Source organism: Saccharomyces eubayanus, chromosome XV, assembly GCF_001298625.1.
Source record: "Saccharomyces eubayanus strain FM1318 chromosome XV, whole genome shotgun sequence".
Classification (NCBI taxonomy): Eukaryota; Fungi; Ascomycota; class Saccharomycetes; order Saccharomycetales; family Saccharomycetaceae; genus Saccharomyces; species Saccharomyces eubayanus.
The window spans coordinates 205,245-224,539 of NC_030974.1; the positions used below are offsets into that span (position 1 = coordinate 205,245).

Genomic DNA, 19,295 nt, shown 5'->3' on the forward strand with positions numbered 1-19,295 from the left:
TCAAGCTAGAATTGGTACGCCAAATTCCAATAATATTAAGAATGCACAATCTCCCATGGGTGTACAGCCATCCTACAACACTAGCACCATAGAAAATGCATTCAAAAAGGAAGAACTTTTGTTAAAAGATTTAGAAATGAGGAAATCGGAAATTTCTTCTCGTTTCAAGCACCGCCAAGAAATTTTCAAGGATTCTCCTGTTGATTTGTTCATAAGTACAATGGGTGACTGTCTAGGGATTAAAGATGAAGAGATGCTTCTTTCTTGTGATATTCCCAAGTCGGTCGTTGATCACACCAATGGTTCTGGTAAAAGGAAACCTACAAAGGCAGCACAAAGAGCTCGGGATCAAGATTCTGTTGACGTTTCCATTAAGGACAATAAGCTAATTATGAAAAGCAAATTTAACAAGAATAACAGATCATACTCGATCGGGCTGTCTGACGTTGCTGTAATTTTCAAGGGTATCGGCGGCAACTTTAAAGATCTGTCTACTTTGGTCTATTCATCATCGCCATCCACTTCTTCCAATGTGGATTTTACTAATTTTAAGAAGAGGAAGGCAAGTGTATTAGAAATAAGTCCTCAAGATTCAATAGCGTCGGTGCTATCGCCAGATTCAAATATAATGAGTGATTCCAAAAAAATCAAAATCGATTCTCCTGATGACCAATTTATGACCAAATCCAGCGCCACAGTTAATGGAAAACAAGAAGTTGCAAAGAACGAGGCTCCATTCATGACTTCTGCTGCTGATTCGGAGCAATTCAACGTATGGGATTGGAATAACTGGACAAGCGCCTTTTGAAAATCCAGACCTTAATAGCGTCAAACAACCTTTTTTGGCCTTCTGGCCGCCAATACCTTTTTCCTTTCTTCAATACTTTTTTTTCAACTTTTTCCAAGTTCCTTTTTTTCTCAAAAGAAGTTCTTTATTTCACAAAATGATTTATCTCCACTTTAATGTAACTTCTATTCTCACTTATATAAATATATCTATACATGATATCAATATAATATCACTTAATTTTGCTTTTACTTTTCTGTAATCTTAATGCCAAATGCTATTTTCTTTATTAATGCGTTACTATAGCCGGGTTACCCAATGATGACAAATAGTCAAAATGACATGAATCATCCGTGTATATCTTTCGAAGTTAAATACATATATGGTCCCTAACCTGAATCAATCGGTTGAAAGCTGTGCTGTTATATGGAAAAAGATCAAGATTGCACAAATATGCCACCATCTCCACCCTCTAAGGACCAATTGGATGAATTAATCCGAGAAATCAATCAATGGGCCATTACTAATGGATTAACTATGTATCCACCGAAATTCGAAGCAAATCCATCAAGTGCTTCGGTGTCACCGGTAACTGTCTACCCAACTCCAATTCCCAAGAGTTGTTATGATGAAGCCGTTGAAATCCAGCCAGTGTTCAATGAACTATACGCCCGTATAACCCAAGATATGGCCCATTCTGATTCTTTTTTGTATAAAGAGACTGAAGCATTGGCTTTATCGGATTCCGAATTCACCGGTAGACTGTGGTCCTTATACCTTGAAACTTTAAAAATGGCAGCAAACAGAAAGCAAGCCTTAAAGTTAGGTATATTTAGATCTGATTATCTGATCGATAAAAAAAACGATAATGATCAAATTAAGCAAGTTGAGTTCAATACAGTGTCTGTTTCCTTTGCAGGTCTCAGTGGGAAAGTTGATCGATTGCATACTTTCTTGAATAAGGCAAACAAATATGATATCAAAGGGCCATACTATAATGAATCTGACATGATTGTTTCCGAGTCAGGGCTTCTGCTGTCTAAGGCATTGGCCAAAGCTGTTGAGTCGTATAAGTTACAACGAGAGAATTCGGTTTCTAATGACCCTATTGTAGCGTTCATTGTGCAGAGAAATGAAAGAAACGTTTTTGATCAAAAAATATTGGAACTAAACTTACTGGAAAAGTTCAATGTCAAATCTATTAGGTTGACATTTGATGATGTTCATGAAAAATTGTTCATCGATAATGAGACTGGAAAACTATATGTTAAGGATTCTAAGCAAGAAATAGCGGTGGTGTATTACAGAACTGGTTATACCACCACTGATTATACCTCCGAAAAGGATTGGGAGGCAAGACTATTCCTTGAAAGTAGCTTTGCCATTAAAGCCCCAGATTTACTTACTCAATTATCTGGTTCCAAGAAAATTCAGCAACTGCTAACTGATGAAAACGTACTAAATAAATATGCTTCTAATTCTGAGCAAAAGAATAACTTGTTAAAGACATTCGTCAAAATATATCCGTTGGATGATACAGATTTGGGTAAAGAAGGTAAGAGATTGGCCCTGACTGACCCTCTGAAATACGTGCTAAAACCACAAAGGGAGGGTGGTGGAAACAACGTTTACAAGGAAAACATTCCTGGTTTCTTGAAAGGTATCGAAGAACGCCACTGGGATGCGTATATCCTCATGGAGTTGATTGAGCCCGAATTAAATAAAGAGAATGTTATACTACGGGATAACAAACCTTATGACGAAGCTATTATCAGTGAGTTAGGAATTTATGGTTGTATTTTATTCGACGACAAAGAGGTTTTAGTGAACGAATTTAGTGGCTCATTATTAAGATCCAAAGTCAATACTTCAAATGAAGGTGGAGTGGCAGCAGGGTTTGGATGCTTAGACAGTATCATTTTATACTGAGAGTATACACGTTATATAGATGCTAAACTTATAAACAGAAAATATTGAAACCGATCACAAATAACTAAAGAATATAATTACACCTTTACGTAAATTTTTGGTCCTCACTCTTTCTTCTTCCCCTCCCTTAATATAGAGGAGCACCACTTGGCTGCACCAACGGTATTACTGGAAATGGTGATGATTGTGAAGAACGGTATAATTTCCAACAGGCCTGCCGACATTCCGAAACATATGAAACTTGCGTAATGTTCATACTGGAAATTCTTAGCCTCTTTCTTACTGAATCCTCTTAGTAAGAAATATCTTTGCAAATACGTATATGTTCTCCTTGGGGCCATTAGCTGATTCGCCAAGATAGGTCCTACTACAGGGATTAACGACAGTAATGTCAACGATGTAAAATCAGACAGTTTAAAGATCGTTCCGAATAAGAATTTAGGAATTTTGAAAACCCAGTTTCCCTTTATAGTGTTGAAATTCCTCACTGCATCAGGTTCATCAATGTCTCTATGCTTTATTTGTGCTTTGGGCAAATGCTTTCCCTCGTTAAGGAATTCGTCTTGATCTTGCAGCACTAGAGAAATATCAAAGATCTGGTTTGTAATATGAGTCAAGACCAACGTTCTACAAACAAAAGCAGTCAAGACGTTCGTTTGTAAGATCCATTGAATATGAACCAATACCACACCAAGAGGGCCTAATAGTACTATAGCCCAAGGCACTAACAGCGGCACAAATGTGACGTAAAAAAGACCAGCGATGGTAATGAAAATTAGGGCATAGCAAAGAGCAAACAGGAAAATGTGTTTCCAATAAACGGGATTTGTCAATACTTCATAGAATCCCTAACATTAACAAAAGTAAAAAAAAAAATTGGTTAGTCAAAGAAGGAATATTAGAAACGCAAAGGTGTATATATATGTACTTACTAAAAATGGGTAAATGAATGCTTTTGAACTAAAGATCTCTTTAATAAAGTTTTTCTTTAGCAAATCGTATCTTAGCTTCATTGTTGGTATTGTGTCTGGAAACCAAAATTCAAACTGATTTCTCAAAATATTTAGCCAGCTATTTGTCTTATTTCCGTCTAAATTAGCGTGTTCTTTAGATAGCTCCACAGTAGGCCGAAGTTTATTTTCTACAAAAGTTGAAGAACTAACTCCTGTAACATTGGAGTTGTGACGGTAACTTATAAGCTCAATTTTGGGCTTCATCCTCAATTTGCCTTTGCAACAAACCAGGGGTCCTCAGGGATAGCCTTGCCCTTTTTTCCTTGTCCCTTACATTTCTTGAGGGTGATTAACTTAATTTTTTTTTTGAGGTCCGGAGTCAAAAGAACCCTGATTTTCAAGTCTGTGAAAGTGTAGGAACGAATATTATTAGCAGGTAGTAGAGATATTATGTAGTAAATAGTTGAGTTGGTATGTATCGTGCAAAGTAGTGGCGGGTGGGCGGTACTATCTTTAAGGCTTCATGGCGGGTTCACGTGGGAAATGGATTGTTGAACCGGAGGGGCGTGGGATTCTTCAGCGGGTTCTATCGGCTGCACAGGGGTGAGAGGAGGTAGAATCGGATCTTCTTGATCGTTTCTCTCCTTAATAATCCACAGCGAGGCACCCACGACGTTCGTGCCAATGAAAAATCCACTCAAGATTGGGATAGATTCTAGTAGACCGCTTGACAWCGAGTACAGGAGCCATTTTGCAAAGCCTCTGTAGTAGACATCTGAAAGTTGACGCGAGTTCAAGTGTAGCACGTCGACAAAGTAGGGCTCGAAATAGTAGAAGCCCATTCCAGGACTGCATGGCATCATGTTGACTATAATGGGTCCCACGACGGGGACAATCATCAGGAAAAGAAAGAAAAAGGCTATAGAGACATACCAGATGACAAAGATGAAAAACTGCGGCAAAGAAACGAAATAAAACTGTCTTGAAAAAATTCCACGCAACCGATGCGATCTTCTGTAAACAAATGGCGTGAAGCTCACCGTTTCACAAGCTTTGCTCAACTCTGGTAATTTCTTTCTTGCAAACGTGACCCCATATATACGCGTGAAAAGAATAAAATCAGTACCTTTCACCATTGAATTGCAAATGGTAGTGGAAACGAGAACAGTTTGCAGGTAAGCCATCGGTAGTGCCAGGAACCCAAAAAATGGCAGGTAGATGAACACCAGCGTCGAGCATGTTAGTATCGCCACAAACAAAACAACAAACGCAAGGTTCAGCATGTAGTATCCAATCACCAGGAGAAACAGGTGCAAGTAATCCGTGCTACCCACGGACTCACTGATTCCCTTCATGTGCGGTTAGTAAAGCGGAACAAATAATAATATGACTGTGTTGGGTATGTACGTACTTTATAAGGGTACCAGATGATCTGGTGACACGACTCAAGGTCGTGCCAGAAACTATGCTTGACGAGCATTGCATTCTTATACCATTGCACTATCGGGGCCTTGTATGCCATCCAAGTTTTCGACCCCTTATGGCCCGATTGGTCTTGGATGGGGAGCAGCTGCGGTTCCTCGCCCTCCGCGAGTGGAGTCGACGCATATGGATGTCTGTGGTAGTACCAATCAGGTTGTGCTCTAGTTGACATTGCTGCTTGTGCTCTTGGGACGTCTTGCAAGACCATTAGAGTGTAAAATAGTAATAAATATAGCTATTATAACGTTAATACCTGGTTTTTTTTTGTGGCGCGACGCGATCCATCAAAGTCGAAGGAAAAATTCGCCGGAACAATTTTTTTTTTGGCCAAGCTATTGTTCCAGGTGGGGCAGGGGCAACACTTAACATGTCATCGCGTCGATGCTGCAAGAACAAGTGCAAACTGTGCATCAAAGCTATTTTGGTTTGTAAGGGCGAGAAAGAAGTCTATATACGCGTGTCTACTGAGAACGACATATCCCTGTTTCGACTTTTCAGAGCTGCTGAGAACAATCAACAAGGGAAGGAAAAACGAAGGTGAAAAATAAAGAAGAAAAAAGAAACCAAAGAAACGACCCACGCTGGCTTATAAAGTAATAAGCATCGCGAAAGAGAAAAAAGGGGCACGTATTCATTTTCAACTATTAGTACTTTTCGTGTTTCTAGCTAACACTTCACGGCCGTATACTTTTTTCTTTCCTTATCAGGAACGGAACGGAGTAGGAAAACACCAACAGTTTAATTGATCAGCAACTTTTTTTTACACTTTATTTCGGTAGCATTTTCCTATTTGGAATTCCTACTTTTGGCAAAGACAGTGGAACATAACCGTATCCTTTAGTAAAGCGTTTCACTGCTCGTGTTTTGCTCTCTCTGTCTTACAATTTCTTTACTGTACAGTATTATAAACAAGGACGATAATGACATACCCGATAAAGTCAGCAACTTCTGCTGACATCTCATATCCTAAAAATACCCCTTTGGTGGGCCTGTCCAAGCCGCCATGCCTTTACCAACACACGTCTTCCTCCGTTGATTCATTCTCGTCAACGTTTAGTGATGATGACCGTTCAGACCTCGTTGCTGTACCCAACGAATCGCCGCATGCATTTTCGTATAACCCCATATCTCCAAACTCATTGGGAGTGAGGCTGACCATACTAAGAAGGTCCTTGGAAATAATGGTCAAGAGTCCCGACATTTTACAAGAGTTAAAGAAAAAGTCTCCCGTAATAGCATACCCTACCTCGCTTAAGCATACAAGAAACTTAACCGAGGCCACCGCACTGCCGGATTACCGAGAACCATCTAAATGGCCCTCTGTTGTTCCAGCGGTGTCCAATATCTCATCCGCCTCCAAAAGACCTGCGGTTCAAAGAGCTGCCTCATTGATGGTGCTAACAGATAACGCTGCTACCAACAAGCTGAATCCAGAAAAGTCAGAATTGGAGAATTTATTGTTTTTGTTGAATCTAGCACTGGAAAATAACTCGTTTGAAAGGGCTTCCGATTTACACATGTTGTCGTTATTAAACATCAACAAGCTGAGCTTTGATTCGGATATTCAAAAATCAGAAACTCTGAAAAAAGCTTTACTAGATAGTTTAGCTGAACCGTTTTTTGAAAACTATAAGAAATTTCCTCATAAAGACTCTGGTGTAAGTTCACAATCTAACCAACATCGGGAACACCAAGACGATATAGTTTCTTTAGCAGATATCAAGCCACAACAAGATTATAGCCGCATACTTCATCCCTTCACATCTGCGAAAAATTCTGGCCCTGAAGCCGTTTTCACCTGTTCTCAACAATATCCTTGGAACTTCAAGGCTGCCAACGATTTGGCATGTTTAACATTCGGTATATCGAAAAACGTCATCAAGGCACTCACATTACTTGACCTAATTCATACGGATAGTAGGAAATTTGTTCTAGAGAAAATTATGAATGCAGAAGAAGAAAATCAAGAAATCGTATTTACCGGTGAAACCATACCTATTGTTCAGCCAAACTCAACAAGTGATAACAAATTACCAAACTTGATTTGGGCATCGTTGTGGGCCAAGCGGAAAAACGGTTTACTGGTCTGTGTATTCGAAAAGACACCTTGTGACTATATTGATGTTATGCTAAACCTTACGGATTTTTCAGTGGATAGTATTGTTGATATAACGGGGTTTTTAAAGAACTTTAATGAACAGCAACAGCAAGAATCATCTTCCCCAACGTCCACAAAAAAAACAGTGAAATTTGCAAATGAAATTCATGACATCAGATCAATAAGTCATTCATTGGGTAAACTGATCGATGATGTACGTTTCGGGAGAGTATTTTCCGCAGATGATGACTTATTACCATTACCTATCAGAGTGGCAAACCATATCAATGAAGAAAGATATTTCACATTAAATCATTTATCAGAAAATATACCGTGCGCTGTAACAACTTCTGTATTGGAAAATGAAATCAAGTTAAAGATCCATAGTTTACCTTATCAAGCTGGTTTATTTGTTGTTGACAGTCACACTTTTAATCTTTTAAGCTTTAATAATTCAGTTGCTAAAAACATGTTTGGCCTACGGCTTCATGAACTGGTCGGTAGACCAATTATTAAATTGGTTCCCTCCTTAGCAAATATGATATTATATTCCAATAAAACGTATCCCAGTTTAAACATAAACTTGCCAGAAAATAAAGGCTTGGTGTTAACTGAACATTTCTTTAGAAAAATTGAAGCTGAAATGCACCATAATATTGACTCATTCTATACCTCAATTGGTATAGATGGCTGCCATAAAGATGGTAATTTAATAAAGGTAGATATCCAATTACGTGTATTGAACACGAATATTATACTGCTATGGATCACCCATTCGAGAGACGTAGTTATTGAGAATTACACTACCGTTCCTTCACAGCTACCGATGTTAAAGGAAAATGAAATTGATATTGTCGGTAGTAGAGGTAGTTCGAACGCATCGTCCAAGAAGTCTTCAGAAAAGATTCCAGTGGACCTTTTGAGGACAATGACTAATCTATCGATTAGCTCTTCTGAAACGATTTCCAATTCCGACGACGAGGTAGATTTAAATCAAGTGAATAAAAAACTACGGGAGACCCCTAGTGGTAATGTAAGGAATACCGAACTTAATGAAAACAACAATAACGACGATGATATGACCATGGTTGATGATCCTGAATTAAAGCATAAGATTGAACTAACGAAAATGTACACACAAGACAAATCAAAATTTGTAAAAGACGACAATTTTAAAGTCGATGAAAAGTTAATAATGAGTATAATTGAACCGATAAATGGGGAGGAAATCAAAGAAGAAACAAGTGCACTGCTTAAAGAAGGACCCAAATCAAGGGCGACAAATGCTACTGCTACGTATTTGACCGTTCCAGAAAGCAATATTGGCTCACAAAAGCGCATAAAGAAATTTTCTGATTTTACCATTTTACAAGCCATGGGCGAAGGTGCTTACGGCAAAGTCAATTTATGTATCCATAATAAGGAGCATTACATTGTGGTTATCAAAATGATCTTCAAAGAGAGGATTCTGGTGGACACATGGGTAAGAGATAGAAAATTAGGTACTATACCATCCGAGATTCAAATTATGGCTACACTGAATAAAAATCCACAAGAAAATATCTTGAGATTATTAGATTTTTTCGAAGATGACGATTACTACTACATTGAAACCCCAGTTCATGGAGAGACTGGTAGTATTGACTTATTTGACGTTATTGAATTTAAGAAAGATATGGTAGAACATGAAGCTAAGTTGGTGTTCAAACAGGTTGTTTCTAGTATAAAGCACTTGCACGATCAAGGTATTGTTCACAGAGACATTAAGGATGAAAACGTTATTGTGGATTCACATGGTTTCGTGAAATTAATTGACTTTGGGTCAGCCGCCTATACTAAAAGCGGGCCATTCGATGTCTTTGTTGGGACTATGGACTATGCTGCGCCTGAAGTCCTTGGCGGTTCATCCTATAAGGGTAAACCGCAAGACATTTGGGCACTCGGGGTACTACTCTATACTATTATCTACAAGGAGAACCCATATTACAACATTGACGAAATTTTGGAAGGGGAATTAAGATTTGATAATGCGGAAAACGTGAGTGATGATTGCATCAACTTGATAAAAGGAATTCTGACGAGAGAAGTTGATAAGAGGCCTACTATTGACGATATATATCAAGACAAATGGCTTAAAATTTAGGTACCTCTCTCCCCAAAAAGAAAAGTAAATAACACAATATATTCTTCCAATAGATATTTTACATTCTTCATTAGCTATATTATTTACAGTTTTAGTATAAAATTCAGTGCTACGCTTGTTACTCCGTTCTTTCCTTATCATATTCTCTCACCACACACCCAATATACAAAGAGAAATGGTATGAACTCATCAACAGCTGTTACACCTTGTAAAAGCAGAAATTGCGGTTTTATTTAGTGTGCTGTGATTTCTTTCCCTTATTTCAATATCGTGCTTGGAGAAAACCATTTGCGCTAAGCAACTTATCGCCGTCGGAATAAACTCAAAGGTAAAAGAAAAGTCATCGCAGAGACTCATTTAATGAAGCAAATAAATGATGATTAAGAAAAAGGGAGAACCACACGAACGCTAGAAGTGCGAACTATTCTACTGAGGATTTGGTAAATAATGGCTGCAAGTGAGATAATGAGCAATGCGCCCATGTATTCCCTCGATTCTTCTTTAAGGGACCTACTTAACGATGACTTATTCAATAATCATGGCAAATCGACAAAGTCAGAAAATGATGAAAGAAATGAAGTATTCCAGGAGTGTTTGAATTTATTTATAAAAGGAGAAATTAAGGACTGTCTGGAAAGGATGTATGAGGCTGGGTTTATTCACCTTGGTATTTTTAAGTCTAATCCTATGATATTGGATTTGTTTGTTAGTGCCTGTGACCTCGTATCAAATTTCAATGAACTAGGCTTAACTTTAAAGGGAGAGGTTTTGAATACATTTACTTTGGATCATCCGCGATGTATTGAAATACAGGAAATCATTCTCAAAGACCTCAATAAACTTTTGATCATCAATAAATTATTTCGGTGCTGTATCAAGGCTATTCAGTCCGGTGGGACAGAATATATGGAACGTGAAAGAACCATTTTGGACGTTGAGTCTGAAATTAGAAACTTTATTCTCGCGTATACAACTAAGATGAGGACTACTGTGGATGTTTTCGGATTGCAGGAGTTGATTGAAATATTCATTTTTCAAGTGCAGGTAAAGCTAGAGCATAAGAAACTCTCCCCGAATTTGTACTGGGCCCTTTGTAAGACATTACCAAACCTATCTGCAACCTTAAAGGGTCTTCATTTATTAAAGAACGAGTCCATAGAGGACGCTATTCTCAACTCGATTGATACCAAAATACAAAAAAATTTGACAAAATCTAAAACAAAATCAAAAGGCATGAAGCAGAAAATACACCATTTCCAAGAGCCCTTGCTACACGATGATGCCAAGGTTCGCTTAAAGGCTGACAATGCATACAGAAAGCGCAACTCTATTGATATTGGTAAAGTTGATCACAATGAAACAATTCCTCGTAAGCCCCAACATGACATCACCATTCTAGTTGGCTCCTTTTGGACCGCTTTAAAAAATCACTTTACAAAAAGAATGCTGAATAAAAACGGGCTTTTGCTTGGAGGCTTGTTGTTTTTGCTATGCGTCAAAAGATATAAATCGTTAATGGCAATCTTTAGACACGTTCCGATGGCTTTCCGCTCTGTATTCCCTCATATTGTTCAGCTGCTAAAGCTTCTAGCGAGTATATGATGGAATTTAAATAATCATATGCAGTATTATTTACAGATTTTAATGAAATATATAATGGTTTTTTTTTGCGCTTTGTTATCATTTAGTCTTCTCTTATAAATGTTGATGTTACTTCTTCTTGTACCTCTGCGTTTTAATGCCATTTGCAAGTGTATCCAACCAGTGCGAATACACTATTTCCATGTTTTCCTCATCTTCCAATTGGTGAAATTTGGAAGATTTAATTAGTTTCGAATTACGAGCATTACAAACGTCGTTCGCCAGACATAAATCACATCTTTTACCCCTTGCCATGCAGATCAATTGACCGAATCCAACTAAAACAGTGTTAATTTCGTACCATAGCGAATGAGGTAACCAAGCCTGTAGTTCCTTCCTGGTGTGTTCTGCAGTTTTGCACTTGATAGGATCCACCCAATTCCACATATTACACAATCTATGAACGTGCACATCAACGCATATCCCGGCGATCAAACCCCAGCCTTTTTGCAGTGTCAAATAGCCCATCTTGGGCCCAACGCCAGGTAATGATAGAATTCCGTCTATATCGAACGGTATATCAGAGCCAAAATCATCTACCAGTAACTGAGCTGTTCTCTTGATGAAATTGGCTTTTCTAGAATAGAAACTAACACAGCGAATTAAGTCTGCTAATATCGACTCGTCGATTTTAAGTAACCCATCTAGAGTAAGACCTTCCGATATCTTTAAAGTGTCCAAGCAGTACTCCGTGATATTTAAGGCGGCTTGAGCCATTCGTTCATCCCTTGTTTGGGCAGAAAGCATAGTGCCAATAAGGAACTGAAGTCTGAAGTTCTTTGGGTTGACTTTCTCACTCGGTATCCCACACTTATCTGCAATTAAGACAGGAATCATACTACATCCCATTGAATCTACTGGCGTGTTGACTTTGGACCTCATTAATCTTACTCTATTGTAAATGGGTAAAAAAGTTTCAGGAATTTCTGCCCCAGAATCGTTGACCATTTCTTCTCTAGTTATTACTCGTTCCCAAGCTTTTGGATTGTCACAGGTCCTCGAATCAATCCACTCGAAATACTCTATCGGCTTCAGTGCCTTGATCCAGTCGATGTTTACAGCATATTTGCTTTGTGAGTCTTTGGTAACGTTAGGCTTTTGTAGTGACTCATCAGCCTTATCTTCTTTCTTTTTAAAGTACTTAGACCGAACTTCCACCTCTTCAACATCAATTGGGATATACCTTCTCTTCCTACGCCCGCTTACTTCTCTCATTATGTACTATGAAAGATTTTCTGGGTATACATGTTCTATGTACTATGTGCTCTCATGAAAGCGATTTAAAATGCGTTTGATTTTGCTTTACTTTCTCTATCAAATCTTTATTTCAGAAACTGAAACAGTTGCTCACTATTTATTTTGATTTCTCCGAAACAAAACTTATAGATGTTGATAGTTCAATATTTTATTGCTGCGAAATAGAAACGAAAAAGGATAAACAAAATCCGAATAGAATCGAAAAGGAGAAATACTGTGAACAGGATTGCTGCTCACATGAATCAGAATGTTCTCTCGAAGGTTTATTCCAGTTGCACAATCTACTAAGCAGAACATTGGCAAATATGTGCGAAAAGATGCTAGATTCACTTTGTTGACATACAATATGCTCTCACCGTCATATATGTGGCCGCAAGTCTATACTTATGTTGCGGAGCGGTATAAAAACTGGAATTATAGGCACAAACTGCTAGAGAAGGAGCTTCTAACTACTTTTAAGGCAGATATTATGTGCCTGCAAGAAATGACTACGGGGGATTACGAAAACTATTGGCGCAATTCCATTGGAGTTGATATCAATTACGGGTCCAAGTTCATCTCCAAGACCCCACCCAAGTATTGGGAGAAACCGATCAAAGATATGGATGGTGTATCCATTTTTTATAACCTTGAAAAATTCGACTATATTTCATCGTCAGGGATTTACTTGAATCAATTACTAAATGTTTTTAATGAACGTGAATTGAAATACTTGTACAATAAAAAGGTGACTTTAACAGACGGCGCTTCTAATGTTATTGGCGAAGACAGTTTATTGGATGTTTTGAAGGGCAAGAATCAGGTATGCTTATTCGTATCCTTGAAACATAAGGAATCGAATACCATATTTGTCGTTTTAAATACTCACCTGTATTGGAAATATGACGAAGTAAAGCTGACACAATGTATGATCATAATGAGAGAACTGTCAAAAATAATCAAGCAACTTCTTCCAGGTGATGCAGATGCTCAAGAGAAAGTGAAGATTTTATTCACTGGTGATTTAAATTCTACAAGAGATTCATTAGTTGTTAATTTTTTGCAGGGCCAGATAGTTAATCATGGAGATCTTAATCTTGTTAACCCAATGAGACCGTATTTGGACCGTTGTGTTTATGACGACATACCAAGTGACTATTTCGTGCATACGTGCTATTCAGGGAAATTGAAGGGTATTTTTGATTATGTCTGGTATCACGACTCAGACTTCTTATTAACTAAGATTTTAACCGGTAACGAAGTTTCAGATGAATTGTTAGCATCAAGTCAATTAGGCCTACCCAATGAAAACCATCCCAGTGATCATATACCCCTACTAACAGAATTCAAGATACTATGAGAGTTCTCGTGTTTTTCTTCCTTTCTTATCTTCTTTTTCTTTTTATTTCTCTTACACCTTGTTACCGTATTTCAATCTTTTCAATATTCTTTTCAGTGTTGTTGTATTCTTTAAGTAATATTTCGAACATAACCTATAGCCAGGATATGAATATATTTATAGAACTCTTTAATGCGCATGATTTTTCAGTATGTGTATTTATAGGACTATGTTAAAAATGCCAGTGCATATAAATACATATACATATATATATATATAGGGAGATACAAAAAAAGAAGCAAATAATATGATAATATACAGTCTATTTTAAGAAAACTCTTATTGTGTGAAAGTTGATGAAAGCTATTTCTTTGTTTTTTCAGCTTGGGCTTTCTTGAATGCTATCGATCTCTGCGTCACTCTACCTGTAGGAGATCTTTGTTTCCTCTTCTTTAAGTGGGTGGAGCCTTCGCCCTTTTTGGCTCTTTGACCTTCGATGGTAATTTCCTGGCCCAAAGTTGCCCTGTCGGCCTTACCTAAAACCTTCTTGGCTCTACCAGCTTTGGTTCTTTGTGAATCAGTTAAACCATTTTTATCTAAGCCAGCTCCAACAGTGGTACCTCTTTTCATGTTTTTACATCTGGAAACACGCAACTTTCTTGCCTTCTTGGCTGGTTTTTTTGAATCTTCGTCTTCTTGCTTTTGAGACTTCATAGGTTTTTCGTTCAACAAAAGAGCTTTGTTAACACTTTGCAAGTCCTTAAACTGTACATAAGCAAACCCTTTACCCACATTTGTCTTTGAATCTCTGATGATACGGACGTATTCAATATCACCACATGATTCGAAGTGTTTCCAAAGACTTTCTTCAATTTCTTCAAAATCCAAATTACCTACAAAGATAGAGCGCTTGTTGTCATGAGGAGCTGGATGTGCAACAGCGTCGACTCTTAAATGATGATCTTGTAAAAGGGTACCGTTTAAGTTCGAGCAAATTTGTCTTACAGCTGACTTGTTCTTATATACGATGTAAGCGTTTACGGTGTCTCTTGACTTGTGGAATTTTTGTTGGACAAACGCAACCTTTCTGGGAAGAGCTTCATCAAAGGAAATGGATCTAAATCTTATACTTTCAATGGCAAATGGGTTAGAGCTTTCCTTCTTGGCATCTTCTTTTTCGTCATCGTTATCGGATTCTTCAGTTTCGACAGCTGGACTTGTACCGAAAAGTTTCTTAAATTCTTTATAGACTTTTTTGGATGTAATAACAGTACTTAGTATATTACCAATAAAAACAGTTCTTTCTGCTTTTTCCAATTCATCTTCTTTGAAATCTACCTTCTTGGCTGCTGATGCATTTGGTGTGGTTAGGTCATTGGATTTTGTTGTTGATGCTGCTTTATCGCCGCTGACTGTTTTAGCTTTATCATCCTTGGATTCTTCGTTTAGTAATTTGGCATAGTAACGGGCCTCTAAACCTTCGTCTTCGTCACTGTTTTTAGTTTTTTTGACCTTTTTTGGCTTTGGAAGGGTGGCATCTTCAGTTTGTTCCTCGACAACTTCTGCGTCCTTGTTTTCTACCTTCTCCTGGCTGGTTTCGGTGGATCTTTCTCTCTTCTTGGAATCAGGAAGAACAGTACGGGTTTTACTCTTGACCTGTATTTTATTGATAGGACCACAAGATGAACTGAATAGTTTATCCACGGCGGATTCTACTTTTTTCTCGTCAACTTTACCGAAAAGATTATCAATTGCAGACGACATATTTTCACGTTCAATCTTAGTGTAATGGTAGTCTGTAGGATAATATTTAACCGTTTTATCAACGAAATGTCTTGAATTACTGAAAGCTACATATAACAGTTTAAGACTAAAGGAAGAAAGTGAAAAAATTGCGATGAGCATGAAAAAATTTCGGGTTTCGTTTTACGTGACATATATAACAATAATTAGATGACCTTTATTCATCATTGTACATGTATATATTTATATAAACACCAAAGAAGGTACTCTCTGATCAGTAAATGGCAATGCTTCATTGATACAAACTCTGAGAGAAAAAGCTTCGCACTTCTTGAGATACATGCATATATTTCATATGATACATAATCAGAACAGATAGTATAAAGACAGAACCCAGGTAGGTAACAGTGTAAGGAACAAGTTCCATTTATTGTTTCCGGTGTGCTCTGTTCAATCCATATAGAAAACAAACAAATATAATATAATAGATTATAATAATAATAATACCAATAAACAAAAATTTTCTTTCCTAATACCTAGACACTATATATGAAAAAAGAAGATACAAGGGCGGTTGCGATTCTGTTATTAGGGAGCTTATTTCAATGGGGTGAAACGGGAAGTAGTAGCACCGGCTCTACCGTGTCTGACTGGGGTGTAAGTGATGGAGAATTCACCCAAGTAGTGACCCAACATTTCTGGTCTGATTTCAACTTGGTTGAAAGACTTACCGTTGTAGATACCGACGACGGAACCAATCATTTCTGGAACAATGATCATGTTTCTCATGTGAGTTCTAACTGGGGTTGGCTTTTCACTTTCTGGAGCAGCCAACTTAGCAGCTCTCAATTTCTTCATGAAACCGGCTGGCTTGGAAGTCATACCACGGGCAAATCTTCTTCTAACTCTAGCTGGAGCCAACTTGACGAAATCTTCAGTGGACATTTCTAACAATTTTTCCAAATCGACACCTCTGTAGGAGTGGGTCTTGAAAACTCTCTTCTTGACGTTAGCAGCTTGAGACATGATCGGTCGTAATTATCTTGTTGTATACTTGGTTCGTGTTATTCTACAAAGTAAGGAATAGCACTAATAAATACAAAAACGAAATTCAAGAACAAATAAAAAAAAGAGACTGTAGTATAATATGAAACTCTGTACTAAGAGATCGAAACCGAATAAATGGATTTCGCATAAGACGGGCCAAGCAAGCGATTGCCCATTCCCATGGGCAAGCAGTTTCAGAGAGCCATTACGAGTGAGTCGGACGGGGACGTCCGGGGGGAAGCCTCCAACGGAGCTAGACGGATGCTCCTTCTGGACGCTCCAGGCTCGCTCTGGGCAAACCCCCCCGAAACAAATCCCAGGACTGCACGCCCATACACAACAAGCCAAATATATGCGGGGTGTACGGATGAAAAGATGCTCAACCGCATGGAAAACTCGGGAAACTGTCACCAATCCGCGAGAGCCAGTGGGAAGGCTAAGGGCTGATTGGGCTGGGCTGCTTGTGAGACGCGCGAAGCTTGCAACATTTTTTGCACGGCACAGTGAGTTGTTAGTACCGCTTGAAGTTTGGTTAACCTAGTATTGAGGATCCGAGATTTAATAGTTATTAGTTTTGGAGTTGCTAATTCAGTTCTATTTCGGGTTTATTTGTTCGAATTTTTGGTTATTTTGGAAGTTTATACACAACAACAGAACCAATTATACAAAAAATGAAGTACTTAGCTGCTTACCTATTATTGAACGCTGCTGGCAACACTCCAGATGCCACCAAGATCAAGGCCGTTTTGGAATCCGTCGGTATTGAAATCGAAGACGAAAAGGTCTCCTCCGTCTTGTCCGCTTTGGAAGGTAAGTCTGTTGACGAATTAGTTACTGAAGGTAACGAAAAGTTGGCTGCTGTTCCAGCTGCTGGCCCAGCCTCTGCTGGTGGCGCTGCTGCTGCCTCCGGTGATGCTGCTGCTGAAGAAGACAAGGAAGAAGAAGCCGCTGAAGAATCCGATGACGACATGGGTTTCGGTTTATTCGATTAAGCTTGTTTAAAGATCTGCAAGCTCCCTACACCATCTATTGGAAGCTGTAGCGGGAAGGATGCAAACACAAAGCATTTTCTCTCCCTGTAGCGACCATGCTCTTTTTTTCTAACCCTCTTCAAGTTTAAATCCATGATTTAATATCTATCTATACATATAAATATTATATAATAGTGGTTTAATGCATTGTTTCAAAAAACTAGATCCTTTATACCGCCCACGTGCCCCAGCTCACGCAAGAACACACGCTACCGTGCATGACCGTTAAGATCTTTGCTGTTACATCTCTCGGAATTGTATATCGTATTTTTCACTCGAGGATAGAAAGTGCTATAGCCGCTTCTCAGAGATATACATTTCTTGCTTTCAAGCACGAGCCAGGGAAAACATGGCTCCTAGAGAAGAGTTTTTTTTATGATGAGTGTTGAAAACCTACTCATCCCAATTGTTCCGCTAACACAGTGGTACCGATCAGATGTGGTCTGTGGCATGGCCAATTGATATGGCCTGCTTCTCTTATATATTGGAGCCGCCGGTAATATATGCCCGTCCGGGCAACTGAGTGTCTAAGTCTAATTTTCGAAGATTCTTTTGCCACCGGAAGGGAACGAAAAGACACCATATATAGATGGTAGCAGAAGCTCCGATTCAGCGCCTATAAGCACCTCAGGACCAGTTGCACACACACAATTACATAGAATGAGTGGTTACGACAGAGCTTTGTCCATTTTCTCGCCAGATGGCCACATTTTCCAAGTCGAGTACGCCCTGGAGGCTGTAAAGAGGGGTACCTGTGCCGTAGGTGTTAAGGGTAAGAATTGCGTGGTATTGGGTTGCGAAAGAAGGTCTACTTTGAAGCTACAAGACACCAGGATCACGCCTTCAAAAGTGTCTAAGATCGACTCGCATGTGGTTTTGTCGTTTTCGGGTCTAAATGCAGACTCCAGAATCTTAATCGAGAAGGCCAGAGTGGAGGCCCAGAGTCATAGACTTACGTTGGAGGATCCAGTGACGGTGGAGTACTTAACACGTTACGTGGCCGGTGTGCAGCAGAGATACACGCAGTCCGGTGGTGTCAGACCATTCGGTGTGTCCACGCTAATCGCCGGTTTCGACTCAAGAGATGATGAGCCCAAGCTCTACCAGACCGAACCAAGTGGTATATACTCCTCGTGGTCTGCGCAGACTATCGGCAGAAACTCCAAGACGGTACGTGAGTTCTTGGAGAAGAACTACGACCGCAAAGAGCCACCAGCCACCGTGGAAGAGTGTGTCAAGCTTACCGTAAGATCTCTTTTGGAAGTCGTCCAGACAGGTGCCAAGAACATCGAAATCACCGTCGTCAGACCAGACTCAGAAATCGTTGCCTTRAACAGCGACGAAATCAACGAGTACGTCACCCAGATCGAGCAAGAAAAGCAAGAACAACAAGAGCAGGATAAAAAGAAGAAATCCAGCCATTGAGCCCAGCAACGTACATATGTTGGCCACAAGCCCTATATAACCATCAACAACGACAAAATATAAACCTTAGTACAGTATAGTATAGTATAAATATATGTACTCATCACGAATCTCTCCCCGCGTCATCTTCCACGACCTGGTGATTTTTCGGTTTTCCCATATCGCCAAGAAAACCGGCTAAGCTGAAATGCCTTCTAGAGCGCTTGCCAAATCTCACTTTTGTTCCTGATGGCGCAGACGTGTTAGCCCCACTCGAACAACATATCCATCATCAAAGCCTCTCCTCACTCTATAAGTTCCACACACAGAGTTTTTTGATCGCCTGCGAAAAAACAAAACTGAAATACCGTGTTATTTCCCCACAATTTTCCGTCCATACGCCTATATGCCCATACTTTGCTCGGTTTATCGAACAACGCTGTAAACCCTGCGAGTCAAAAA

General features: G+C 39.0%; 10 protein-coding genes across 10 annotated transcripts in view; 7 read left to right on the top strand and 3 right to left on the bottom strand.

Moving 5' to 3' along the window:
* The window catches only part of GAL11 (Gal11p), a gene marked incomplete at both ends in the record, with an annotated part of 3,399 nt that extends 2,591 nt beyond the window's left edge, over nt 1–808 (top strand). Inside the window, one exon of the mRNA XM_018365486.1 lies at nt 1–808. This exon is cut by the window's left edge and continues 2,591 nt beyond it. Coding sequence (XP_018221741.1) covers nt 1–808 — 808 coding nt within the window.
* Nucleotides 809–1,213: 405 nt separating this feature from the next.
* Nucleotides 1,214–2,716, top strand: GSH2 (glutathione synthase; the record flags this gene model as incomplete). Its single annotated transcript, XM_018365487.1, has 1 exon — nt 1,214–2,716. One exon carries the CDS (start codon nt 1,214–1,216, stop codon nt 2,714–2,716), a length of 1,503 nt encoding a protein of 500 aa, XP_018221742.1.
* A 3,355-nt stretch (nt 2,717–6,071) lies between these two features.
* PSK2 (serine/threonine protein kinase PSK2) lies at nt 6,072–9,392 on the top strand (the record flags this gene model as incomplete). The annotated part of the gene is made up of 1 exon (XM_018365488.1): nt 6,072–9,392. One exon carries the CDS (start codon nt 6,072–6,074, stop codon nt 9,390–9,392), a length of 3,321 nt encoding a protein of 1,106 aa, XP_018221743.1.
* A 447-nt stretch (nt 9,393–9,839) lies between these two features.
* PEX15 (Pex15p) lies at nt 9,840–10,994 on the top strand (the record flags this gene model as incomplete). The annotated part of the gene is made up of 1 exon (XM_018365489.1): nt 9,840–10,994. One exon carries the CDS (start codon nt 9,840–9,842, stop codon nt 10,992–10,994), a length of 1,155 nt encoding a protein of 384 aa, XP_018221744.1.
* A 108-nt stretch (nt 10,995–11,102) lies between these two features.
* Nucleotides 11,103–12,248, bottom strand: NTG2 (bifunctional N-glycosylase/AP lyase NTG2; the record flags this gene model as incomplete). The annotated part of the gene is made up of 1 exon (XM_018365490.1): nt 11,103–12,248. The coding sequence occupies one exon, from the start codon at nt 12,246–12,248 to the stop codon at nt 11,103–11,105; it is 1,146 nt and encodes a 381-aa protein (XP_018221745.1).
* A 289-nt stretch (nt 12,249–12,537) lies between these two features.
* On the top strand, nt 12,538–13,629 carry NGL1 (RNA exonuclease; the record flags this gene model as incomplete). The annotated part of the gene is made up of 1 exon (XM_018365491.1): nt 12,538–13,629. One exon carries the CDS (start codon nt 12,538–12,540, stop codon nt 13,627–13,629), a length of 1,092 nt encoding a protein of 363 aa, XP_018221746.1.
* A 342-nt stretch (nt 13,630–13,971) lies between these two features.
* On the bottom strand, nt 13,972–15,513 carry NOP12 (rRNA-processing protein NOP12; the record flags this gene model as incomplete). The annotated part of the gene is made up of 1 exon (XM_018365492.1): nt 13,972–15,513. One exon carries the CDS (start codon nt 15,511–15,513, stop codon nt 13,972–13,974), a length of 1,542 nt encoding a protein of 513 aa, XP_018221747.1.
* A 435-nt stretch (nt 15,514–15,948) lies between these two features.
* RPS15 (40S ribosomal protein uS19) lies at nt 15,949–16,377 on the bottom strand (the record flags this gene model as incomplete). Its single annotated transcript, XM_018365493.1, has 1 exon — nt 15,949–16,377. The coding sequence occupies one exon, from the start codon at nt 16,375–16,377 to the stop codon at nt 15,949–15,951; it is 429 nt and encodes a 142-aa protein (XP_018221748.1).
* A 692-nt stretch (nt 16,378–17,069) lies between these two features.
* Nucleotides 17,070–17,390, top strand: RPP2A (ribosomal protein P2 alpha; the record flags this gene model as incomplete). The annotated part of the gene is made up of 1 exon (XM_018365494.1): nt 17,070–17,390. One exon carries the CDS (start codon nt 17,070–17,072, stop codon nt 17,388–17,390), a length of 321 nt encoding a protein of 106 aa, XP_018221749.1.
* A 699-nt stretch (nt 17,391–18,089) lies between these two features.
* PRE6 (proteasome core particle subunit alpha 4) lies at nt 18,090–18,854 on the top strand (the record flags this gene model as incomplete). The annotated part of the gene is made up of 1 exon (XM_018365495.1): nt 18,090–18,854. One exon carries the CDS (start codon nt 18,090–18,092, stop codon nt 18,852–18,854), a length of 765 nt encoding a protein of 254 aa, XP_018221750.1.
* Between the last annotated feature and the right edge of the window lie 441 nt (nt 18,855–19,295).